The sequence below is a fragment of the Ophidiomyces ophidiicola genome, assembly GCF_022830035.1.
Source record: "Ophidiomyces ophidiicola strain CBS 122913 chromosome Unknown scaffold_21, whole genome shotgun sequence".
NCBI lineage: Eukaryota > Fungi > Ascomycota > Eurotiomycetes > Onygenales > Onygenaceae > Ophidiomyces > Ophidiomyces ophidiicola.
Genome location: NW_026054661.1, coordinates 301,746 through 326,079, shown reverse-complemented (window position 1 = coordinate 326,079; position 24,334 = coordinate 301,746). Strand labels below are relative to the sequence as shown.

The following is a 24,334-nucleotide window of genomic DNA, read 5'->3' as shown; positions in this document are numbered from 1 at the left end:
CATCAGGTGGATACAAAATTATGGCATTCTTCCAGATTTTTGTCAGCATACTGTTGGATAGATATAATACAATTTCTGTGGCCCGGAATGTGAGGCACACGAAAAACGGAGGGAGCCGTTGGAAGTATAGAATAGCTGTGTCACATACTCCGTAGATGCTTTTCTCCAGGCGGGGGGTAACGTTTGTGTGGAAGGTACCCACCAATAAGTGATCTCGGGGGCCTTGGTACTCCTGCCTTGCATCCTAAATCGAGAAGAGGAATCTGGAACGGCATTTCAAGCTCTCAAGCACTATCCCCATTCGCCTTCTAACGGCAATTGTTTGTCCTTAAGCTTGAAATTCCAATTTAATCACAGTTTTAGTTTAGGAATGTGTTATAAAAGTAGCAGTGTGGTCTTAAGGCGACCACTGGACGGCTGAATGCTATAGATCGAGGGTAATCACGGCCGAGATTATCGTCGATTCGTGGAAGAGCATTGGTGAGACGCTTGCAGTGGTCCTGTGTTTGAACATTGGTAAAATGCCCAATGTACAATTTTGATATGCCAAGTGAGAGAGACAGTGCAGTCAGGGCTGAAGACAAAAGAACAACAAACGCTTCATGGCAAGGCGCTGGGGGAAGTGACCTCGCGATTGGCCCGGTGCATCAATGCTGGTCTAGTGTCGTGGTTCACAAACATTATTAGCTGCCAGTATCCAATCAAAAAACAATTTCTTCACACCGCACCAGACAAACACGAAGCAAACGCCTTGGGAGATGGCTGTCGTCCAGAATGTTGGATAGGCTTCCTCGCAACATTACGAGGCGCAGGTCTCGACATTGTCACACAATCCGCAGGCATGGGCCAACGGTGAGATAACTAGTTAGCTATTTAGTAGTGAAGTTCTCGCCCGATTCTCCAGTAATCGTCCAGTCGACGATCCGCGAATTCTGCACGCAAACAGCCAGTGTTTGGGGTGACGTCGGGTTACCGACGGCATCAGGCGCTGCGAATGCACTAGCCACATCTGCTCGGGAACTCCGCTTGGCGGGGCTAGCGACGATCGAGGCGGGGCGCGAGAAAGTCTGGAAGCCTGGACAAGCATACCGCTCCGGCTGGGCCTGACGCGTTGGATTTGTCACGCAGGGTTTGCTCGCTGGGCGAGCGCGTCGATGTGACGGTGAGGTTTCAAGTGCGGTCACCTGCTGCCGGCCTAGCAACGGTCACGCAGCGCAGCGAAGCTTTTCTCGCTAATTTCCTGCGCTGGCCGGGCCCAGAATAGAAGCACCGGCGGCTCAGCCCCCCGTCGTGGCTCGCCGCTTTACGTAATCGCGGCGGGCAAATGCCTCATAGCGGCGGCCAATCACAGCGCCGCCGTGCTGACCGCGCCCTGATTGGCTGCCCGAGCGCGACCGCCGGAGGCGTCTGCCAATTGCCGTGCGCGGCTGGCTGGCACGCGCGGGGGAACAGACTCTGCGCGCTGAGACAGCCCTTCACCGCATGGACGTTCGCGGGCACAGCGGCCACCGCTCGTGCTGCCGCCCATGTCTGACAGCATGATCGCTGTGCCGTACTCAGCCATTACCTGTAATTTTGGGGACGGGTTCGCTGGCTGCTCCTCCCTGACACTCAGCGCGCCGCCGTCAACAATACACAGGGCCGTACAACAGATACCCGATGATTTCCGCGCGACGGGTCCCGTGCCTCCCCTCCCTCCACTCCTAGCCGTGCAGGCGATCTCGCGCTTGCCGTATCAGGTTAGCGTTGCTGTACTGTACGGTTCCGGGGCGTATTATGCCTCCAGGAACAGCGTCATTCCCCCTCACTCTCCGCCCCCGGAAAATTCTGCTATATAACATCTGGCCTCCGGAGCTCCTTCATCTGAGCTTTGACGCCTGCACTGCTCAATTGCATCCCCTTTGGCCTTTCATCTTCCATGGCTGCTGCAAGCTGTGCATCTCTTCTGTCTCTTTGTTTGCTATAGCACTGACTACGTCCCCGCACCAACAGCCTTCCCCATCACGGTCTCCGCTGGCAACCTTGTTCGCGTGCACTCTGTGACTTTGCTTTCTCTCCACTCTCCTCAGATTGCTCCCCTCTTTGTTGTTTTCTTTGTGCTCGTTGCATCATGTCTGCTGCCGAGCTTACCTTAAATCCTGCCCCGCAGGCTGCAAACGACACCAATGGAGCTGGCCTTCCCAAGGCCAGCCCCGGAGACCTCTCTGGCGCCGGAACACCTGCTACTGGCTTCCACAGAATCCTCAATAAACAGCTAGATGGCGCTGCTCGCACACCCGGAGCATCGACACCGGTCCACCTCGGAATCCCCATGGGGACTCCCCGGGTACTGTCGGAGAAAGGCTCCGGATATGTCGCTGCGAAATTTGAAGGCAAGGCGAAGCAGATGGAGCAAGGTATGCCATGGCCATTTCACAACTACTCATCCGTCAATCTAACCATGCATTCCTTTAGTGATGGATCAGCTGGAAGAGAGCGGTTTTATCCCCGCTGAATTTATCTCCACTGAAACGGATTGGTTCTACAACATGCTCGGCATCGATGACATGTACTTCCAGACTGAGACTGTCGAGGCTATCACGAGCCATATCCTATCGTTATATGCCGCTAAAGTTGCCGCCTACGCCCGAGACGACAAGAGATTGGAAATCAGACTCGACAAAGAGGCGGCCGACCATGCCGTCTACATTGACACCAGCAAGCCTGGTGTTAGTGCTGTCGATGGCCCTCGCTACGAACAACGTATCGATGAGAAATATATCGATAACTCCACTCCAAGCAACAGCTACCGTGTCGAGACATTCCGCTCAGACACATCTCTGCCCGACAACCAACACCAGCTTCGTTGTTACTTCGTCTACAAGTGTCTATTCAACAACCCTCATCCAGACCCAGGCGAGACGAACATCGAGGTTATTGGAGAAAACCGGTTCTTGCAGAAGGCCACCGCCAACACAAAGGCCATCTACCAGGAGATCATTATCAATGCAGTGGCCCGGTCTGGTCCTGTTATAGAAATGTTCGAAATTGAGGGTAGCCGTGAGAAAAGATTGGTTATTGCATACCGCCAAGGATCTGCTATGGGGCTGTTCAGTGCTCTTTCAGATCTTTACCACTACTATCGCCTAACAAGCTCCCGAAAATACCTTGAGAACTTCTCAAACGGGATCACCGTCCTTTCTCTCTACCTTCGCCCTATGCCGGGTACTGAGATGTCGTCAAGATATCCCCCCATTGAAGCCGCCATTCACCAGATAATGAAAGAAATTTCTCTACTGTACTGCATTCCTCAGAACAAGTTTCAAAGCCACTTTGCTACTGGACGCCTTAGCTTACAGGAGACAATCTATGCACATTGCGTTTGGGTCTTTGTCCAGCAATTCCTCAACCGCCTTGGTTCTGAATATAATTCGTTGACCGCCCTCCTCGATTCCAATAACACCATGCATGCCGAGCTTCTTTCCAAGATTAAGAAGAGATTGCGAACCGAGACCTTCACTTCTGATTACATTTTCGAGATTATTAACAAATATCCCGATCTAATCCATAGACTCTACCTTGATTTTGCGAATACCCATTACGTTCAGACTAGAGCTGCTGAGGACGATTTCCTTCCAACATTGAGTTACCTTCGCCTCCAGGTCGATGAGATCTTAGATAGGAAGCAGCTGGATGGCCTTGTGTCCAAGACTGTCGTCAGTGAGCATGACGAGATGGTCATGAGATCCTTCCTCGTCTTCAACAAAGCCGTCCTCAAGACCAACTTCTATACTCCCACAAAAGTCGCTTTAAGTTTCCGTTTAAACCCCGATTTCCTACCTTCAAATGAGTACCCCCAGCCTCTGTATGGCATGTTTCTCATTATTAGCTCTGAGTTCCGTGGTTTCCACCTTCGATTCCGTGATATCTCTAGAGGTGGTATCCGTATCGTAAAGAGCCGAGACAAGGAAGCCTACGCTATTAATGCACGCTCAATCTTCGATGAAAACTACAACTTGGCCAATACCCAACAGCGTAAGAACAAAGATATCCCTGAAGGGGGAGCTAAGGGCGTCGTTCTATTGGACGTTAACCACCAGGATAAGGCCAGGGTAGCGTTCGAAAAGTACATTGACAGCATTCTCGACCTTTTGCTTCCTCCCGCCAGCCCAGGAATAAAGGATCCCATCGTCGACCTTCACGGTCAAGATGAAATTCTGTTCATGGGCCCCGATGAGAATACTGCCGAACTTGTTGACTGGGCCTGTCTACATGCTAGACAACGAGGTGCGCCATGGTGGAAGTCATTTTTCACCGGCAAGAACCCCAAACTTGGTGGAATTCCACATGACACATATGGAATGACAACTCTGTCCATTCGTCAGTATGTCGAGGGTATCTATCGTAAATTGGCTGTTGATGAGACTCAAATCCGAAAACTTCAAACTGGTGGACCTGATGGCGATCTTGGCTCTAATGAGATTATGCTTGGCAAAGAGAAATATACTGCCATCGTGGACGGCTCTGGTGTGATCGTCGATCCACGAGGACTGGACCGCGAGGAGCTTTTGAAATTAGCAAAACGACGTGTCATGATCTCCAATTTCGACTTGTCGAAGCTCTCCCCGGACGGATACAGAGTGCTTGTTGACGAGGCCGACGTCAAGCTCCCAAGTGGTGAAGTTATCCACAATGGAGCTGTCTTCCGCAATACCTTCCACCTTAGAAAGGGTGATTATGATATGTTTGTGCCTTGCGGTGGTCGCCCTGAATCGATTAATCTGGGCAACGTCGCAAACCTTATTGTTGACGGAAAGAGCACTATCCCATATCTTGTTGAAGGTGCCAATCTTTTCGTCTCTCAGGATTGTAAACTTCGACTTGAAAAGAATGGATGTATCCTTTTCAAAGACGCTTCAGTCAACAAGGGTGGTGTGACATCTTCGTCTCTTGAAGTTTTGGCTTCTCTCTCTTTTGATGATAAGGGTTTCGAAGAAAACATGTGTATTGGAGAAGACGGCAATGCTCCAGAGTTCTACAATGCTTATGTTCGTGAGGTTCAAGAAACCATCAAGCGCAACGCTACTCTGGAGTTTGAGGCTATCTGGAGAGAGAATGAGCAAACTGGTGTTTCTCGAAGCATATTGAGCGACACACTTAGTGTTGCAATTACTACGCTCGATGAAGAGCTTCAGAAATCAGAACTTTGGGATAATCTTGCCTTGCGCAAGGCCGTCCTGAAGGACGCTTTGCCTAAATTACTACAGGAGAAGATTGGACTGGATACTATGCTGGAGCGGGTAAGTTCGAATCTCTAATACCTAAGTGCTTGCCTCTAATTATTTACGACAAGGTTCCCGATAACTACCTTCGGTCCATCTTCGGAAGCTATCTTGCTAGCCGTTTCGTCTACCAGTATGGCAGCACACCAGGCCAATTTGCCTTCTTTGATTTGTAAGCCTCTATCTTTATGCACGCTTTAAGTTGCATATTATTTTCTAACATTAAGAGTAGTATGTCCAAACGGATGCCAAAAGTATAGTTAGATGTATAGAAATACTGCAAGTTATTGCTTGATACTTAAGGGTCGCTACTGTTTATGTCTTTACAAAAAGATACAAAAAGCCGAAGAAAACAAGAGATTTTTAAAAACAAGAGGGTGTTTATCTTGCCCAGGTGTAACAAGGATTTAACTATATAGTTTTGATCCTAAATTTAATTTTCAATGGGAAAGATGATTCCCACTATCCCAGGTGAAATTCATACTAACCCTTGGCACACTAATGATCATGGTAGTTATCTGTGATTATTCACTGGCAAAGTTTTATATATCCATCAACAAGTACTTCGTACATACAAGTTATATTCAAGGTGAGGCACGGGTTTTGGAATGGTTCGTTCCAGAAGTGACCTAGTTGCCAGCCACAAAACCATATACTTCTGTGTTCCAAAAATGAGCCCAGAAAGAAATGCTACTGTACATTGCGGAAAGGTGCGTAGTCTCCAACGCCAGATGCCAGATGCTAGGATGGGGATGAATAAAAGAAAGGAATGTGAGAAGCCAGCAAACATCGTTAGAGATAGTTTTTGCAGACATAAAAGGAAATGTTAGACTTCGATATTCCTGTCAATATTGAAGAGCTTCAATCCCTCATGGTCTACCTCACTGCCGAGTTGCTCGAGGTCATGCCAGGTGTCGGGATACGTAGCTTGAGCCCACTCTTCTGCCTGGTCTTTCCAGTACTGGTAGGGAAGTGCATTGTATAATGTTCCAAGTCTAAGAAAAATAGTTAGCAGGTCTGATTCAATATTCGTGCAAATATACGTACGTCAAACTGGTCGGTTTGACTCCGATGCTTGACTCCATGCTTTTGATCAGTTCTGTGGCCCTCTCTATTTCACAGTGTCCTGCCAGTGCCCCAATGTATGCATTATATATACGACCATCAATTTGGATACCCATCGACCTCAATTTCTCAACCATCTTCCTGGACTCCTCTACTCCGTTATAATACGTTTCACATGCACGGAAAAATATCATAAGGGTAGCTTCTGAAGGACCTTCATCGGAGTGAAGAATGTCGCGGAAGTAATCCATCGCTTGATCCGGCATCCCGCATGTAGCGTAGGACAGCATCAAGCCGTTAAGAATTTTAGTGGTCAACCCGACTTCAAGATCGAGCCTCAACATGTTATGCACGAGATGGAGGCCTTTAGCATCGGCGGCACGGGAGATTCCCTGAAAGCACAAGGAGTATGTGTGTGCAGTTGGCCGAAGGCCGCCGCTCTCTTTTTGTCTCATGTGCCCAAAGACAAGACATGCAAGCTTCGACTGCCCACGATCAAAAAATTGAGTCATAATATCTGTCCTAATCCACACAGGAGTATTGGGAAATGCCATATTCAGCAGCTCATAAGCCTCCCAAGCGCTTTCTGTGGACACACTTTTGTCACAGATATACTTAACGAAGGCTCCGCTGATTTTCGAAAGGTCCCCTGAATTATATTCATTAATGATTGGGCGCAGCAGGTTAGAAATGCTACCCAGTTCTTCGCGATAAAGCAAAACTTCACAGAGTGATTTGAGAGTTTCAGCCTCGAAGCGGCAATTCGTCTCAACGAGGCGATCAACGAATGACAGAATGGTGTCAAAGTCGGCGTCAGCATGCGGGGACAAACAGAGTTGTTTCAGAATTCGATTTAATATCACAGCGTCCGCGTGGCTGATAAGACCATTTCTCTTAAGGTCTTTGGAGAGGGCGACGGCCCCATAGATATCTCCTTCTTGTAGTTTCGAATCCACTTGTAACATATATGTTTCTGCATCTGGTTGAATATTCCACCTCCGTCCAAGTTCCACGTAATCATTGACCAAGTCTGGTCTTTTGATAATGTTTGCGTACTCTATGAGGGCGTTGAAGGTACTCGCAGTCATAGATTGTTCTACTTCCGGATTCCTTCCAACCATGAATTTTAATATTTCGTCTATTGTGCTGACATTTTCCCCTCTGGCCGCAGCTAAGAGAAGGTTTGCATCTCGAGTTTCCGGAGTTGGGTATTCAGGAAGCAATTTACTTAATGAGTTCGCCCAATCCACCATGGAGTTCCGAAGAGCCGCAATAATTGCAGTGGCAGTAGATACTACTGTAGGCTGTAAATTATCCGGAAGCATTATGCTGTAAAATATCTTTAGGGCATCAATGCTATTTTCTGTGGCCAGCAGCCTAAGAATTTCTTCGTGGGATGCCGGGTCAAGTTTGATGGCGTGTTCGTTCATCTTCTCCACGATCATAGAAATCTCAGAGGATCTGCCCTCCTTAGCAATCCCATTAATGACATCGACCCATGGTGAAATGCCGTCAACATGAAGAATGCTCTTCCAGTGAGTCTCTAGAATATCTAGAGCCTCGAGAGCCGACCCTGTAGGTCCCAAGATTGAAATATACGACCTAAGCGCTTCTGTACCTGAGAATTGCTGTGGTGGCTTGGTTGTATTAGCGCGAAGACACATTTGCGCATATATGAGTTTGGATAACTTGTTCAACAACTCCGCGGCGTCAGATTCACACCCAACTCGAGACAAAACCATCATAGCATTCTCCAGGTGATTAAGAGATAACACAGCGCGCACAGAGCCTTTGGAATCCTCATAAGGATAGCTTGCAGCCAAGTGCTCGAAAGTCTGTAGCAGAAATCGTACTTGATTCTGCGTCAACACCATCATTGTTTCTTCACGGTCTTTAATAAAAGCCAAAAACGCCTTTGCAAGAATAAAAGGAGGAGGTGGTTGTACTTTCTGCTTTAAAGCATTCACCAGCTCCATCATCTGCTTTGCTCCATTGTTTTCTGAGTGAGTCTTGACGTCCGTGGCTTGCGGAATCGGAAAAGAGAAGGCGGTCCGTCGCTGCGTGATATGGGGTGAACATTTCTGTGAGCTGCGGGAGCTTATCCGAGGTGCTATCTGCCTGTAACACTGCGAATGAATATACGGCTTGTTTTCAACAATCGCCTGAAAGATACCGCGCGTGAGATTGGAACGCATTGCTGGGTGGTTTGATCCTGCACTCCGTTAGGACAGGTTGCAAGAGCTCAATCGAGAGAACTCACCGGATATGCATTCTATACTCTCGGTTAAGAGCCCGATTAGATTATTCTGGACATTGTTGGTTGGCGAGGCAGCTTGTGCTGTCAAAGCGAAGTTGGGAGCCAATCGTCCAGGCTTGGCGCTCATCGAAAATCATTGAAGTTGCCATTCCTCTTTTTCCGGCACTCGCTACAGACGTCCTGTAAGCTATCAGACAGCCCCGTTTTCCCTGCCACGGCTCCCGAAATGCTGAAAAAACTAAACCCGCTACTTTCAAATTCCTTCCTCCGCCCTGTGGCGCCACAACATGTGTGCCGTTTCGGGACATCGACACCCAAAGATGACCCTTTCCAGTCAGGATACAGTGCGTTTCTAGGTATGAGGTTCCCTAATCGATATGCTATTGTTGTGGCTTTTAGCTACAAATAAAGATTCTGCTCATGGTATAATATATTGATACTGATACCTCGTAGAGCGGAAAGTATTACACCAGCAAAAAGAACAGCGAGTCGCGCAGCATGTGATCGAGCAGAGAATCCACCTCGCAAAAATAAAGCATATGGAGAGATATCAGACCCGTGAATGGAAGACTGGCGATGTATACGCCCCCCGCGATCTTTCTCCTGGAGAAATGAGGAAGTGGAGGGCTCGGCAAAGCCCGTCCATTGACGTTTTCGATGTTCTCGCCATCAACCCTTTACACCTGTACACGGTACTTATCCCAGATAAAGACGCTGTTGATTTGGTCTTGGAGTACTAACAAACCCTAGAACTTCTCGATCATGTCGGATTACATGAGCGAAATGGGACGGATAAAGCCCCGGTCAGTAACTGGCCTGCGTCGTGTAAATCAACGCAGGATTGCAAAAGCAATAAGGAGAGCTGTGGGTCTGGGTCTCATGCCTAGTGTATATCGGCACCCGGAGATTCTCTTGTTAAAGAACAGGGCGGGGTGAACGGCTGGCTTGGTGGTACTAGGTGTCTGTTTTTGCCTGTAGCGGGAAGCTGTATACTGCTACATATGCACGGAGTATCTCTTATATTTTAGAATTTGAATTTTATGCCTTACATAGCTGAAACATATCCATATGTCCTGTTTTTACGTTTGGAAATTTAAGGATCGTCGAATGCCTCGGGCAGCTTCGTTGCCAATCGGTATGTATGCTACACCACACGTCATCGAGCGAATTCCCTACACAATTCACTACTCTCCATCTTGAAAGCCATTATTTTCCTTCGATGGCTATTAAAAACGGTAATCCTTTCAACCCTAACTCTAGTTAGTATATGTATCCATAAGCTCACCTGCGGGTACAGAGTCAATCTGGGCTGCCAGCCCCTCAACAACAAGAGGACAGCCCACCCAGCTGAGCGTTGATGCAAAGGGGGAGAAACTAGCATACGCTGTAAGAAGAACCCTGGCAATTTAATTCTATCTATTGATTTTGTTTAACGTGCATCTTCAGTCAAACAAGTCTATCTTTCTCCGCTCCATCGATGACCCCGCAGTCGCAACTCAGTATACTGGACACAAGGCCGACACCACAGTTGCACGATTCGCCCCCTCTGGATACTACGTTGCTAGTGGTGACTCCGCTGGAATAGTAAGAGTTTGGGACTGTGTGGGAGAAGGTATCACGAAAGGCGAATACTCCATTATCAATGGAAGAATCAACGACCTTGCTTGGGATGGAGATTCACAAAGGATAATTGCTGTGGGTGATGGAAAGCAAAGATATGGACATTGCATTAGTGCTGACAGTGGAAACACTGTTGGCGAGATTTCTGGTCACAGTCAAAGCATCAATTCGGTATCCATTCGACAACAACGGCCGCTCAGAGCTGCGGCGGCTGGCGACGATAAGACTCTCGTTTTCTACCACGGAGCTCCATTCAAATACAACACAGGCCATCGAGATAACCATACTAATTATATCTACGGAGTAGCATTTAGCCCAAATGGAGAGCACTTGATCAGTGTTGGCGGGGATAGCCGCATATGGTTGTACGATGGAAAGATAGGGGAGCCAAAATTTCAGTTCAGAGAGACCGAGCATAAAGGTAGTATATTTGCGACATCCTGGTCTTACGATTCGCGAAAATTTGTTACAGCTAGTGCAGACCGAACAGTGAAGATTTGGGACGTTGAGACTCAGAAAGTGATACAGAGCTGGCAGTTCGGCCCCAACAATGGACCGGCAACTGTTCCCAACCAACAAGTCGGAATTGTCTGGCCAAGCGGAAGAAGCGATGGCCTCATAATAAGTCTGTCGCTTTCTGGTGACCTCAACTATCTAATTGAAGGGCAAACGAAACCAAGCAAAATAATTCATGGGCATCAAAAGAATATCACATCGATTGTTGTCGATAGTGCCCATTCTGATGATACTCTCTGGACTGGAAGCTATGATGGGAGATTATGCAGTTGGGAAGTGTCAGGCGGTGCTATGAAGGGCGTCCAAGGTGACGGTCACCCTGGGTATGTTGTTGGGCTGGTAGCAAGCAAGGAGTCAAGCGGGCGGATATACAGCGTGGGTTGGGATGATACAATCCGCTCCGTTGACATATCGTCGCAGAGCTACGTCGGCAATGCGACGAAACTGTCAGCGCAACCCAAAGGGATTGCATCTGGGGAAAATGCCGTACTGATTGCAAGCGCTCAACGGGTGGATATCATAAGGGGAGGAGACAAAATTGGAGAATTTCGTTCGAGGGCCGCATTGAGCGCTATTGCGGCCATTGATCACTCAGCAGCTTTAGGGGCGGAAGACTCTACTGTTCAGTTTTGCAAGATAGCAGGTGGTTCATTAGAGCCAAAGGCAGATGGCAGGGTGTCAAGAAATCCAGTAACTGCTATGGCGTTCAGCCCGGATGGCACACTTCTAGCTGCCGGTGATTCAAGGGGCAAGATTGTTGTTTTCAAGGCCGTCGATGGCACCATCGTGACAGATCGCTGGACTGCGCATACCGGACGAATTACATCCCTAGCCTGGAACAAGAAAGGAACACAGCTGGTGAGTGGCGGTCTTGATACAAACATCTTTGTGTGGAGTCTGGACCGCCCGGGCGACTGGCTGGAGGCGCCAAATGCGCATAAAGAAGGCGTCAATGCCGTGGGATGGGTAGAAAAAGGCGCGAAGATTGTCTCCGCCGGCGCTGATGGTGCCGTAAAGCTTTGGCAAGTCGAGTTTTGAAGCCAACATTTTGATATACAGCACGGAGTATCGCAGATAGATCCATAGTGAGCAGCTTCTTCCCGCTGTACTGTTTTCTCGTAGGCCGACCAGCTCAGCCGAAAACTTGCAAAGACAGAAATGGGATGCTTACACGGTCTATGCTAGTTGTAGAAAGACTAAGGTTCGTCGCCTGTTTGAAAGTGTTGCAGGTGTATGTTCAAAGTGTGGTTCACCCAAGCCTTGAGGGCTGCCAACAGACCAAACTCGCCATCCTCATCATCGTCATCACCATTTATCACCATCACCTAATGATTCCATCAACCACGGCACCAGGGTCACCTCGTCGTTTATCCGGTACATGAGCTTTATGCTTAAAATCCCTTGGCTTCTCGCTGCGCGGGCGCCTCGCGCTGTGTTTCGCGATGCAGATCAACCCAGCAGCGCTGACTGGGACTGCGTCTACTGCGCCCTCTGTCCCGGCCGGCAAACCAACTACCGCTTCACATACGCCTCAGAAAACCACAAAAGCCCTGATATCGGTTCCTCGCCTTGACTTTGAACCTATATATACAGATTTGAAGATTGCGATAGGGGAACATTGGGTTGAATATAAGCAGGCCATCACACTCTTTTTGTTAGGTATTTTCCACTACAATAAAAAAGAAACAATACTACACAGTACATCGACTAACATATTTGCTCTTCTAGGCCATTTAAATCAAAATGAGTTCTTTCGCCGTGTAAACCATTTCCTCTCCGCTGAACCCAAGTTGGAGCACCTTCACAACAATTTTGTCTGCGCTATAATTGGAAATCTCACCCGGGACCTTCCGGACCATGGTGTTGCAAGTTGGGTCTCTGCAAATGATAAACCGACGGTGGTATCGAAGCCAGCTTCTGGAGATGCTGTGGAGCAGCGACTCAAGACCGAGGTTATGCAGTTGCAGCCCAAAGATCGGAGAAGATTGAAAGCCATTCCGGAGGTATGTCATCACATGCAGCTACTAGTTAATAAGTACGCTGCGCGGATTGACTGACGAATTTTCTTACCTCATAGCCTGATTCTCAAGCTATACCCAATCCGCTAGAAGAGTACCATATTGCAAAGCAGATACGGATACCAGATCAAGTCCCTCCCAGCGCGGGAGGATTGAACAAAACAAGTAAGAGTACTAGATTGTTACGAAATTGCATTTAAATGTTGCTAACGATTCTTTTACAATAGACTGGGAGCTTGAGATCCGAAAACGTTACGCCCAGCCGCTTGCTTCTGAGACAGGCGAGTTCCCAGACGCCGAATCAATACATGCACGAATGGTGCCTATATGCTATGAGGAGTCTATAACAAATGGAGCCTCTTTCCCCTGCGCGGTATTTATGTCCATCGCCACGGAAAATTTCGTCAAAGAATTCCTTTCACACGTCTTTGCCCGAACGAGGTCCAATGGCCCTTCAGGTACAATAAACGGTACAATGACAAGAAAATATCGACTGCAATTGGAAAAGGAGGAGCTGGCATTTACCCGCGGTGAGCTGGTCAAGAACACGGCAAACGGGTTGTTGCCTGTTGAGGCAAAGGAGGCTAGTGTCAGAGAAGCTCTCGGCGTCCAAGAGCTCAAGTTCACTCTGGAATTGGGTGGTGGCTTATTAGGACACATGCCGCTGATTGTTAGCCAAATCGTGAATGGCTACCTTGATGGTGAACTCGAAGCTGAACGAGAAGCTTACTTAAGCGAGATTGTAGATGAGGAGCATGGGCACCAAGAAGATACATCTGAGCCAGACGAAATGGATATCGATGACGCCAATTCGGACTGGCAAGGCGCCACCTTGGCGGATCGAGAACAGCTCAATTCCCTTCTTGAAGAGTGTCTAAGCCTGGCAGCTTAAGCACTTGTTATATTTGGTTTACACTTTGTTTTTGAGCATTGGTGTTGGATCGTTGCATCTTTTTGGCGCTTCCTGGGTGGTGGTTTGCATCTTTTTGTTTGGTGTTTTTGTAGCCCTGTGGTTTGGCCATGATCCTGGAGTTGAGTTGGCCGAGGTGATATATTATGAGCATTGGTTAATAGGCATCTTGCCATTGGGCTCAACCCGTATTGTATGCATATTCAGTTGACTAACTGTTAGTTCACTACTACATATCATTAAGTAAATTTCCATCATTTATGTTTCAGCTGGAATTCATGTGAGCCGGATAAGCAATCTAACCCTCAGTGGTTTGACAGCAGAGACCAAATCTGCTATGTAATTGAAATAATCGTAATAAGCAGAGAGACGCCAACGAACGCCATATCCCATTTCTGCCTTTTCCAAAACCTAAAGCAACAGTGATATATTTACCTATTAATAATATAAATGTCAATGCTAACAAACATGCTCTGCGGTCAGTTTGAGAATCTCCTCGGTAGATTTGTAGGCATTGAGGGGTTCCTTGGCGATCGACTGCCATACTTCTCCATGCTTCGGCTCGCTTGCAATGCACTTTGTGACGACATCTTCTCGTTTATCCTGTACGCAAAACTGGTCAGTGGTCCTACAACTAGCATACCCAAGAATCGGAAAACATACGTCTGTTCCATGCTGCAACAAAAACTTGTAATACCAAGCCCACGCATCGCCCAAGTCGCTATTGACTACAATAGCTTTTTCAAACCACGTCATTGCCTTCTCTAACCTTCGCTCTCCCCAGAATATACGGGCTACAGTCACGAAAAGAATTGGATCATTATCAACCTTTTTGATGGCCTCGAGACTTCTTGGTTTTCGGTGTGTGCGAGGTTCCAAGTGCCAAATGCTTTCACTCCAAAGAAGACCCGAGTTAGGGACTTCCTGAAGGGCTTTTGCCATGAGAATCTTGGCTTGGTTGGTATTATTTGCATGACGTTCAACTCTGACACTTTCGGTCCAGAGCTCCGCATTTTTAGGCACTGCAAGGCGGGCGCGGTCAAGGATGGATCGCGCTTTCACTACAACACCAAGCTTTTCTTCAAGTCTTGAAGCAAGAAGCCAAAGCGGAACAGATTTCGAGCAAGCCCTTGTGCCTGTTGCATAAGCCTCGCGAGCCTGCGGATATTTCTTGTCTGATTCGTAAATCTGTCCTTTCATCATCCAAAGTTTGTCAGCCTTTGGATATAACTGTAAGCCTTGATTCACGAGATCAAGTGCCGCCTCCATGTTTCCTAACTGACGCTCAAATGCCACACTCTTAACCCAGACGCGATCAGTTCCCGCTTCACGACGTGCTGTAGCCAGGAGTTCTCGGGCTTGGTCGGTTTGCTTGGCATCCGCCTCTAGTTTGACTGCAGCGAGCCAGATATCCTCGTTATTGGGGTTCTGATTGAAAGCTTTAGCGAGGACCCGTCTTGCATTATCTATTTCTCCCGCCTGCCACTTCTCCCTAGCAAGTTGCATCCATAAGACTTCGCTCTGAGGACAAGCTTCAACGGAACGCTCGAGTAATTGCCAAAGACTTTCTTTTGTCCCATGGGTACGCTCTAAATCTGCAGCAGAAAGCCATATAGATTTTCGGTTGACAAATACTCTAAGCGCATAGGCGTAAATGGAGCGGGCCGTTTCATATTTACCTCTAGCAATACTTGCTTTTGCGTCTTCCACCCATATATCTTTCCGGTCATCATCCTCGTCTAGCCCCCAACCTAAGGTTTCGCGTATTATCGCGCCGCAGGTAAGAAGTGCTCCTTCTTCCTCACAATGCTCAGCTTCTGCAATCCAATCTTCACGTTTTGGCATTGCAGACTCTCGAGTCAGGGCTTGAACAGCTCGTTTCATTACGTTCACTTTGTTGGCTGTCCCCATCTGTTCTTGCAATCGCGCAGCGGCGATCCATATATCATGGCTTGTTGGGACAGCTTTTCGTGCAGCATTCAAAACCTTTTGCGCATTTTCTGGGGTTTCTAAACGAGCGAGAGCCAGCCACAGCTCCACTGAAAGGGGAATCATTTCCGTTGCTTTAGCGAGTAACAGCCGCGCATCAGCGGGATCTTCTTCAAGGTTGACTGCTTCCTTCCAGATTGCTACGGACTGAGGAATGTGCAAAATAGCCTGCCGAAGTACGTTTTTCTTCGCTCGAGAATCTGATTCGAGTTTCATTGCTTCAATCCAAAGTCGAGTTGAACGATCATTGTGCTTGATTGCATTAGCAGCAATAATCTTTGCATTATGATTGTCATTCATTCTAATGTTTTCCAGCCACACATCTTCACTCTTTGGGCATAGTTCACACCCTTTTGAAATGTAGTTTCTTGCTGCAACAATCTTCCCGGCAACCTCTTCGAGCCGCGCTAGAGCGATCCAGCCAGGAGCATGTCGAGGGTTTGTCTTTGTAACAGACTCCAGTAAAACACGCACACGTTTGATGTCTCCAATTTCAACCTCACCCGCTTTTAGTTCAGATTTTGATAGGCTAGTTAAATACCCCTTTGGATCGATATTTGTGGCGAACCCGGATGTTGTGTCTCCAGTGGAGGTTTGAGCTGCGCGGTCCAACCTAGCTTGAAGGACTTTATCTCTTGCAGCACCAATATCGGCAAAGTTGGTAATTGTACCATCGGAGGTTTCTCCGCTTCTGATTGATGTCTGAGTTCCATCTTCTGCAACCGTGGTAGTGAACTCTGTGGAATCCCGTGCACTAGCGATCACACTGTCTGGAACTGCGTAAAACCTCTGTCTTAGATTTTGTCGGGCTCGTCGGTTTTTCCCGGTAAGATCTCCGACATCAGGAATATTCGCCCAGTCCTCATCCGTGACAGTGGCTAATGACCGTTTCAAATCAGCAAACTGCTGTTGGATCTTGGGGTTATTTCGTTCATACTCTTCTCGTTCTTCGCGTTCCCGGGCTTCCCTAAACATAAGGTAAAAAGGGTGATGTCGGTAATCTGCTCAAGAAAGTTTTGGCAAATGATAAACAAATGACATGGAAGGAAACCGAAGGGCAAACCGGAAATAGATCATACCTTCGAAGTCGCCGCCTCTTCTCCATTTTCTCGTCAACAAGCTGATAAATCTGGTCTGCCTCATCATCATCACGATCATATTGCCCATAGGCAAAGAGGCCAACTTCATTTTCGGGATCTTGGAACCTTTCGTCATCTTCTTCCTCCTCCTCTTTATGTTTTGAGCCGCCCTTTTCTCCCTTAACAGAAGCACCATATGCTGTCGGAGGGGCGGTTCCTAAAAGGGCAGCCCGTTTAGCGAGAGCTTCTTGGATCTGCTCTGGTGTTGGCCCTTCACGCGCCGGGCCAAGGTCAGAGCGGGTTGTGAAGCCGGTAGCTCCTCTACCCAGCCCCGCAACATAGTTTTCAGGTGCAGGCTGGCTCAGGAAATCCTTGCGCCCCGACATTTTGCCAAAAATCGCATCGATGCAACAGCGGAAGAAGGTCGCGCGTCGAGCTTGATTGGTACCTAACAAGACCAAAAGGCTTAGATAAGCCATATGGTTTCGCCCGGCCCGCGCACCAATATAGATCCGAGGTAGCCAATCATATTATGTAATCATTCTCCCACAAAATGAAGGTTCCATCACACCTTTTATGGTCAAACGACAAGACAAAAGCACAATGCCGAAGTCGCTACAAAAGAAGCGCAATAGCAGCTCTAAGGCTGGCGGGCCCTATGGCTCTGCTGCTGCCAAAGCAAACTCCACTAACAGCATTTTCCGCATGAATACTGACATCGGCCAGCATGTTTTAAAGAACCCTGGTGTTGCTCAAGCTATTGTTGACAAAGCTGATTTAAAACAAAGTGATGTATGATCATAAATCCAAACTTCTCTCCAAACGGCATATGCTGATTGAACTACTTGATGGGGTATAGGTTGTCCTAGAAGTTGGCCCAGGCTCCGGAAATCTTACGGTCAAAATTTTAGAGAAAGCCAAGAAGGTCATCGCGGTGGAATTGGACCCTAGAATGGCAGCTGAGGTTACAAAGCGTGTTCAGGGTACACCCGAACAAAAACGGCTCGAGGTTTTACTTGGGGATGTGATGAAAACGGATCTACCATACTTTGACGTTTGCATTAGCAACACCCCGTATCAGGTAGATACCCATTTTTTCGCGCCGTGAGATAGCCTTTTAAAGTAACGTCACTTAGATTTCCTCACCCCTTACTTTTAAACTTCTTGCAACTATGCCTGCGCCTCGGGTTTGTATTCTCATGTTCCAACGAGAATTCGCCATGCGCCTCTTCGCAAAGCCTGGGGATAAGCTCTATAGTCGGCTGTCTGTCAACGCACAAATGTGGGCAAAAATTGATCATATTATGAAAGTAGGCAAAAACAATTTCAAACCACCCCCGGCAGTTGAATCTAGCGTTGTCCGTATTGTTCCAAAAAACCCCCGACCTGACATCAGCTACGATGAGTGGGATGGCTTGCTGCGAATCGCGTTCGTGAGGAAAAATAAAACACTGCGATCAAGCTTTCTCGGGACGACAAGCGTTATGAACTTGTTAGAGAGTAATTATCGGACTTGGTGCGCGCAAAACGAGATCCCCCTTGAGGCCAGCTGCGAGGATGATGTGGAAGACGACGTGATGAGTGTCGAAAATGTTGATGCCAGATCAGAACCGGACGATACTATGGATGTTGACGATGATATTCCTAACTTTTTCAAAGATCAATCAGACCCCGTGCGGCAGGCTGCGTCATCCAAGTTGGCACCTCACAAAAAACGTAGTAGAGTAGCGAAGTTGGTTCGCGAAAAAGTTAGCCAAGTTCTCGAAAGCGACACGGGACTCGCGGATAAACGAGCTAGAATGTGCGACGAAGGCGACTTTTTGAAATTGTTATGGTCATTCAACCAAAGAGGGATTCATTTCAGTTGATTAGCAAATCGTTCACTTTGTTTGCGCTATACTTGCCGCTCCTGAACGGAGATGGGCACTTGAATCCTGAAAAAGACTTTGCCAGATAAATGCCTCACTGAGAAGCAGCTCCACCTCCTTCTCAGTCCATCCTCGTGTTGGCAATGCTTGGAGAAACATCATAATTTCCTAAGATCACAATCAGCTGCATTCTAACCCCGAGGAACCGGAAAAATCGAACCTGGAAATCCATTCTAAGCAGTTGGTCTGACCATTTTACCAAAAATGCAGCGCATACATAAAGATGAAATCGGGAAAACCCTTGCTCCTCCGCCTAAGTACGATTAGCTATCTCACCAGGAAATTTGGTGGCCGTCATACCATGTACGTATCCCACATCCTTATAGTACTTTTGATGCTGATCTCCCTCATCAATAGACAATTCATCCATCGAAAACTGAATTGCATAAACTCAATGCCCTCTGCTTCTAGGTGTTTTACGAGTGTTGCATCAATACGTTTCGTTAAATCATGCAAGGCGTTAACCTGACGGTGAATACCTGGTTGAGCGTATATGTAATTGTCTTGGATACCATCCAGAAGTTTGGTCAAACACCAAAATGAATCCGCTTCTACAGCGTTGAGTACTTGTTTTGGAAGCTGTCCAGGGTCCATGCCTTCTTCAATATCGAAATCTGTGACATATGAACCAAGAAACACCTGCCAAAATGGTGTGACAAGGTCATTTATTCCCTGAACATAACCACTAGCGGGGTGTCGGATAGCCCAAAGGTATAATATTCGCTCTAAAGACCGCTGGGTAGCTTCAAAGCCGTACAAGGGGATATGAGGGTTCGTGCGCGGTATGTCGATACTTATTTGGTGCCATATCGCCTCATCCAAACCGCGACTATTCTCAGGAATGCTTTTCGTGGGCGATCTGGATCTAATTAAATGGTTGCGTTCGAATGCCTGCTGGACCCCGTCTAAATATTCCTTTCTCTTTCTCTCAAGAGTTGCCATTCTGCGTTCACTATTGGTTGGCAGATAGCCTAAAAGCAGTTTCCAGGTCATTGCCCGGACTTCCTGGGGTATTCCAGACCAAGCGAGATCACGGAGCTCAGGTAGGGATACCGTGCTGGATTGAAGAATTCGTTTGAATTTATTGATACGGCCAATTCGAGCCGAATGTGCCTCAGTTTCTTTTGCAGTAGCACCAGCTGGTGGCGGAGAGTGGTCTATTAAATGCAGCGAGTTTGCTGGGTCTTTTATTACTGTTAGGAAAGTTTACCATGAATTCGACCGGTTCTTTCTCACCATTTACTATCTCCTTGTATTGGGGTCGCAAAATCTTCCCTTCGGTTGTCTTGGCATTCGGGTAAGCCAAAATACCGCGTTCTTCAGCAATATCCGAGCTATTAGCGCGAAGACGCATGCTACCAACATCGGGAAGCAAAGTTGATGATCCTTTCACGTCAATTCCTGAATGGTCGCGCTCGTTGTTTTGCGGTTGTCGCCAAGTCGGCTTACGCATGCTGGTAATACTTGGGAGCCCGAATTCATCTTCATCGTCATCATATGCAAGATCATCTTCATTCTCATCACTTTCATTATCATTATTCCTAGAAGTCCAGGTTTCCCCTGCTTGTGGGAGAAGATTCCTGTATGCCTGATGCGGCGACTGTACGTTTCTATTAAGAGAGGTGGTAGAATTGCTGATATTACGATTGCTCCTTCTTGGAAATGGGGATTTAGTTGTTGTTCGTGGCGTTGACTGAGGCGATATGCTCCTATATACCATAAATAATTAGCTAGAGAAGTCAATATTGCATCCCACACATAAATCATACTTTAGTAAATCGGCATGAGAATAGGATGCTCCAACTACAGTATTTGAGTCAAAAATTCTGGTAGGACTTTGTTTTTGTGACAAAGGCTGGCTTCTCCAAAGTGAGGGGGTTCTCCTGCTACATCCAATTTAGTGGGGCCCGTCGGTGAGCAGGGCAACTAGCATACTTAGCCTGATCTGAACACAACACACTGTTAGTAAGGGAGACAATCATGCACACTCAAGCATGGCTCTGACTCCAACAAAGCATTTGTGGGAAACATGAGGCACGGACCGACCTGAACCATTTCCTTTCAGTTCATATGGTTAGTTGGTGGACATGGGAGCAGAGGATGGTGGTATTCATACCTGCTTCTTTGATTCTTTCTGATGTTCATTGCTGGCCATATTTCAGACTGGGTTGGCATTCAATCCCAGTCTTGCCTCGTAAAATAACGCCGCAATTGACCGCGTTCACGCCGCTCGCCGCATCTTCAACCACGCGGTTGCGGGACGTGGGAGTTGGCTAATCGGGTCTAGCGCCACACCCAGGTCACGGGTGCTTTGTCAGCCCCAAACGTCGCCTCTTTCGCTCGTTTTCTCGCTTCCTATTCAACTGCATCTGGCTCGACTCTAAGCCTCTAAAATTACTCTCACTTGCTCGCGTGTGCCTTTCAAAAGACGCTTCGTACCGCTGAGGGTATTTATTTTACTTGACATTTTGGAACACAGTCGTGGGCATTCTTTACCATGACTGAGCCGGAGGGTGTTGAAGAAGATCTCTTCGCCGACCTGTACGTGCCTTCTCGTATTTCTTGGATATCTCCGCGGTTTGTGATGTCCTGCTTATTCAGTACTGCCTAGGTATGATGCCGATGAGCCTACAGCTCAGAACATAACTTCGGCGGCCCCAGCACCAGTACCAGAGCCTTCAACACAACCGGCAATTGTAACAAATGCTGCCCAACCAGAGAATGTTGCAAATTCTTCCTCAAATATACAAACGTTTAATGCATATTCTGCAGATGCGGCGTCATATGAGCCTCATATGAATCTCGGTGAGCAAAATGGCATTTCGCAATTTGGAGTGGCCATGCAAGACGGTGACGCAAGTACAACAATTGTGCAGCCGGAAACACAAGGTACTGGCATTAAGGAAGATGGGTAAGTTTTATCAATGTTTATTTACTTTTGAGTTTTGAAAAAAAATTGGGCACGGGCGGGTGGTTTCGGCATGGCAGACTTCAGTAGTAGAAGGGGCATAGGTGTCGGTTTTTTCTCCCGACCGTTATCGCTCAACCTGCCGAATTTAATCGAATATGGCTGGCTGGAAACAAGCCACTCATAGAATATACGTAACATTACTTTGGCTATTCGCGCCCAGTTGATGGTTTCCTGGTGGTGGTGCGAGGCTGCTCCCACCCTTGACTGATGGAAAGAATGTCAAAAAGACGATGGCGTCGCCACTTAGATATATGGAGAACGATTGGGTTCTGCAGCCACCTTATCTGTTAGTGCTGTGGATGAATGTCCCGGTCAATTTTTGGGTTCTGCAGGCGTGTGGATTGAGAAAATTGGGTGGCCGCATGGATCAGCTATCATACATGGACATTCGGGGAATCAGAATTGATTGCATGACAAATTATCTCAACGGGAGTTGATTCGAGCCCTGTGTACACGGGTTGTCGGAATTATTTATATGACGGGGCATTAGTCTTGCGCGATCCGCTTTGAAAGCAATTATAGTACAACAGATACTATATAACTCTTGTCGATATACCTTGATAGATCAGAGCAAGAGTTCAGGTACTTCGACTATTTTCAATATGGACAAATCGAACTTTACCTAGCTTCGGAGTCTTAGAAACCTGGCTGGATGATCGGGCAGAACACAGAATTCAAGTTGTCTCAATTATTGAACTGCAGAGATTGAACTTCTCTCCTTTACATGTGCCGCTTTCGACTACCTAAAAAAGCCTTGAGAATGCACCCCGTCCTCGCGCCCGCCGTAAAGTCGCCCAGCTTTCGTCTCCAGAACAACACCGGTGGTATTTTTTCATTATCAACAATGATGGTCCAATCGACATGAACCACTTGCCTGCCATGGTACCAGCAGTCATTAGCAGCGATCCTCAATCTTAAATCGATACCACCGTTCTTATGGGGGAAGCGGGAACCCCCACCTTGTTTCCCAATTCTGCGCTCTGAGGATGCCCTGTTCGAGTTGCTGGATATAGTTGTTTTCATTTTGTCAAACCCGATAAAGCTATTGTGCTAACATTCTTTACTATAGCAAAATGTTCATTGGAGGTCTTAATTGGGAGACCACTGACCGTATGCATACTCTTCATTTGAGCGTAGGAGGTTGAATGATGAACTGATCGATGTCTAGAATCCCTTAAGGACTACTTTTCACAGTTTGGTGAGGTTCAGGAATGCACAGTTATGCGAGACGGAGCCACTGGCCGTTCAAGGGGCTTCGGATTTCTCACATTTAAAGACCCAAAAACCGTCAACACGGTCATGGTAAAAGAGCATTACCTAGATGGTAAAATAGTAAGTGGACTTTTGATAATCCATGTCAAGTTGAAACTTACAGATGGAAGATTGACCCAAAGAGAGCCATCCCGCGAGACGAACAAGAACGTACTAGTAAAATATTCGTGGGGGGTGTTAGCCAGGAGGCAACGGAGCAGGACTTCAAGCAGTTCTTTATGCAATTTGGGCGAGTCGTAGATGCTACGCTCATGATCGATAAGGATACTGGTCGCCCGCGTGGTTTTGGATTCGTAACCTTCGATAGTGAAGCTGCAGTCGACGGCTGCCTTTCGCAACCTTTGGAGATTCTTGGAAAATCAATTGAAGTAAAGAAAGCACAGCCAAGGGGCAACCTCAGGGACGAAGAAGATCGCAGGGCCCGAGGTAGAGGATTCGATCGGTTCAAGGACGAAAAGCCAGGCGGGACAGACGGAGCGCAGCCAGCTTCGCAAGGCCAAGCAAACCTTGCGAACACCATGACACCTCAAATGATGGCTCAGTACTGGCAGCGTATGCAGCAGTATTTCGCAATGATGCAGCAACAGATGGCGCTTGCCACTCAAAACCAAGGGATGCCGGCTGCTGGTGCTATGGGCGGAATGAATCCCGCCATGATACAACAGATGCAACAATTAAAACAAATGCAGCAAATGAATGCTATGACTGGTGGCCAGCCGGCTGGAAATATGAGCCCTTCCAACCAAGCCGCGATGCCGCAGGGGATGATGAACCCAATGATAATGCAACAGATTCAGCAGGCACAGCAGGCACAGCAGGCACAACAAATGCAGCAGCTACAGCAAATGCAACAAATGCAAAATCAGCAATCCCAGAGTGCTTCCGGATACGGCGGACCGGTCATGGGGGGTCAGATGGGTGCCGGAAAGCCGGGCAACATGAATCAAGGCATGACAGGTGGACCAAATGGAATGGGGGGCGGCAATTTTGGCGGTATAAGAACGGGACCAGGATACAATGCTCAGGAGCAACTCGCATTCGAACAGCAGAAGTATGAGCAGCAACAGGCCCGTCGAGCTGCCGACCCGCGTAACTTTGGTGGCTTCCAGCAAGGCACCCCAGGCAATTGGGATAACGGGTTTGAGGAACAAGTGAACATCCCGACCGGACCCCAAGCAAGTATGTCTCGAGGCGGTTCTGTTAGCCGGGGTGGAATGTCGCCGAGCCCAAGTGTTGCAAACAAGGCCGTGCAGAAAATCCCAACTCCCCAACCACAAAGCGCGCCTCCTGCCAACGCGCCTACAGGGCCGCGCAATGCAGGGAAGCCGGGAGCAAATTATCGTGGTGGAGCAAGAGGAGGGCACCGAGGTTTCCATCCATACGCCCGGGGGTAAATGTAAGTTCCTTTTTATATTTTTCCCGTGTCTACAAACTCGAATGGTCTGTGG

At 47.7% G+C, this 24,334-nt stretch overlaps 9 protein-coding genes across 9 annotated transcripts; 6 read left to right on the top strand and 3 right to left on the bottom strand.

Moving 5' to 3' along the window:
* Nucleotides 1-2,110: 2,110 nt before the first annotated feature.
* Nucleotides 2,111-5,297, top strand: GDH2 (NAD-dependent glutamate dehydrogenase; the record flags this gene model as incomplete). Its single annotated transcript, XM_049253900.1, has 2 exons — nt 2,111-2,396; nt 2,455-5,297. 2 exons carry the CDS (start codon nt 2,111-2,113, stop codon nt 5,295-5,297), a joined length of 3,129 nt encoding a protein of 1,042 aa, XP_049107212.1.
* A 790-nt stretch (nt 5,298-6,087) lies between these two features.
* Nucleotides 6,088-8,521, bottom strand: LOZ57_004860 (uncharacterized protein; the record flags this gene model as incomplete). Its single annotated transcript, XM_049253899.1, has 2 exons — nt 6,088-6,256; nt 6,309-8,521. The coding sequence occupies 2 exons, from the start codon at nt 8,519-8,521 to the stop codon at nt 6,088-6,090; spliced, it is 2,382 nt and encodes a 793-aa protein (XP_049107211.1).
* A 288-nt stretch (nt 8,522-8,809) lies between these two features.
* LOZ57_004859 (uncharacterized protein) lies at nt 8,810-9,519 on the top strand (the record flags this gene model as incomplete). Its single annotated transcript, XM_049253898.1, has 3 exons — nt 8,810-8,939; nt 9,037-9,275; nt 9,334-9,519. The coding sequence occupies 3 exons, from the start codon at nt 8,810-8,812 to the stop codon at nt 9,517-9,519; spliced, it is 555 nt and encodes a 184-aa protein (XP_049107210.1).
* Nucleotides 9,520-9,802: 283 nt separating this feature from the next.
* AIP1 (WD40 repeat-like protein) lies at nt 9,803-11,757 on the top strand (the record flags this gene model as incomplete). Its single annotated transcript, XM_049253897.1, has 3 exons — nt 9,803-9,818; nt 9,881-9,969; nt 10,030-11,757. 3 exons carry the CDS (start codon nt 9,803-9,805, stop codon nt 11,755-11,757), a joined length of 1,833 nt encoding a protein of 610 aa, XP_049107209.1.
* A 404-nt stretch (nt 11,758-12,161) lies between these two features.
* Nucleotides 12,162-13,629, top strand: LOZ57_004857 (uncharacterized protein; the record flags this gene model as incomplete). Its single annotated transcript, XM_049253896.1, has 4 exons — nt 12,162-12,378; nt 12,448-12,722; nt 12,797-12,902; nt 12,965-13,629. 4 exons carry the CDS (start codon nt 12,162-12,164, stop codon nt 13,627-13,629), a joined length of 1,263 nt encoding a protein of 420 aa, XP_049107208.1.
* Nucleotides 13,630-14,106: 477 nt separating this feature from the next.
* On the bottom strand, nt 14,107-17,101 carry prp1 (U4/U6 x U5 tri-snRNP complex subunit Prp1; the record flags this gene model as incomplete). Its single annotated transcript, XM_049253895.1, has 3 exons — nt 14,107-14,250; nt 14,311-16,603; nt 16,716-17,101. The coding sequence occupies 3 exons, from the start codon at nt 17,099-17,101 to the stop codon at nt 14,107-14,109; spliced, it is 2,823 nt and encodes a 940-aa protein (XP_049107207.1).
* A 217-nt stretch (nt 17,102-17,318) lies between these two features.
* On the top strand, nt 17,319-18,583 carry DIM1 (Dimethyladenosine transferase; the record flags this gene model as incomplete). The annotated part of the gene is made up of 3 exons (XM_049253894.1): nt 17,319-17,507; nt 17,575-17,796; nt 17,852-18,583. 3 exons carry the CDS (start codon nt 17,319-17,321, stop codon nt 18,581-18,583), a joined length of 1,143 nt encoding a protein of 380 aa, XP_049107206.1.
* A 121-nt stretch (nt 18,584-18,704) lies between these two features.
* On the bottom strand, nt 18,705-20,798 carry GYP1 (GTPase-activating protein; the record flags this gene model as incomplete). Its single annotated transcript, XM_049253893.1, has 7 exons — nt 18,705-18,896; nt 18,944-19,827; nt 19,880-20,352; nt 20,413-20,526; nt 20,579-20,588; nt 20,686-20,701; nt 20,760-20,798. The coding sequence occupies 7 exons, from the start codon at nt 20,796-20,798 to the stop codon at nt 18,705-18,707; spliced, it is 1,728 nt and encodes a 575-aa protein (XP_049107205.1).
* A 342-nt stretch (nt 20,799-21,140) lies between these two features.
* On the top strand, nt 21,141-24,280 carry LOZ57_004853 (uncharacterized protein; the record flags this gene model as incomplete). The annotated part of the gene is made up of 5 exons (XM_049253892.1): nt 21,141-21,184; nt 21,255-21,554; nt 22,684-22,724; nt 22,783-22,946; nt 22,997-24,280. 5 exons carry the CDS (start codon nt 21,141-21,143, stop codon nt 24,278-24,280), a joined length of 1,833 nt encoding a protein of 610 aa, XP_049107204.1.
* Nucleotides 24,281-24,334: the final 54 nt, after the last annotated feature.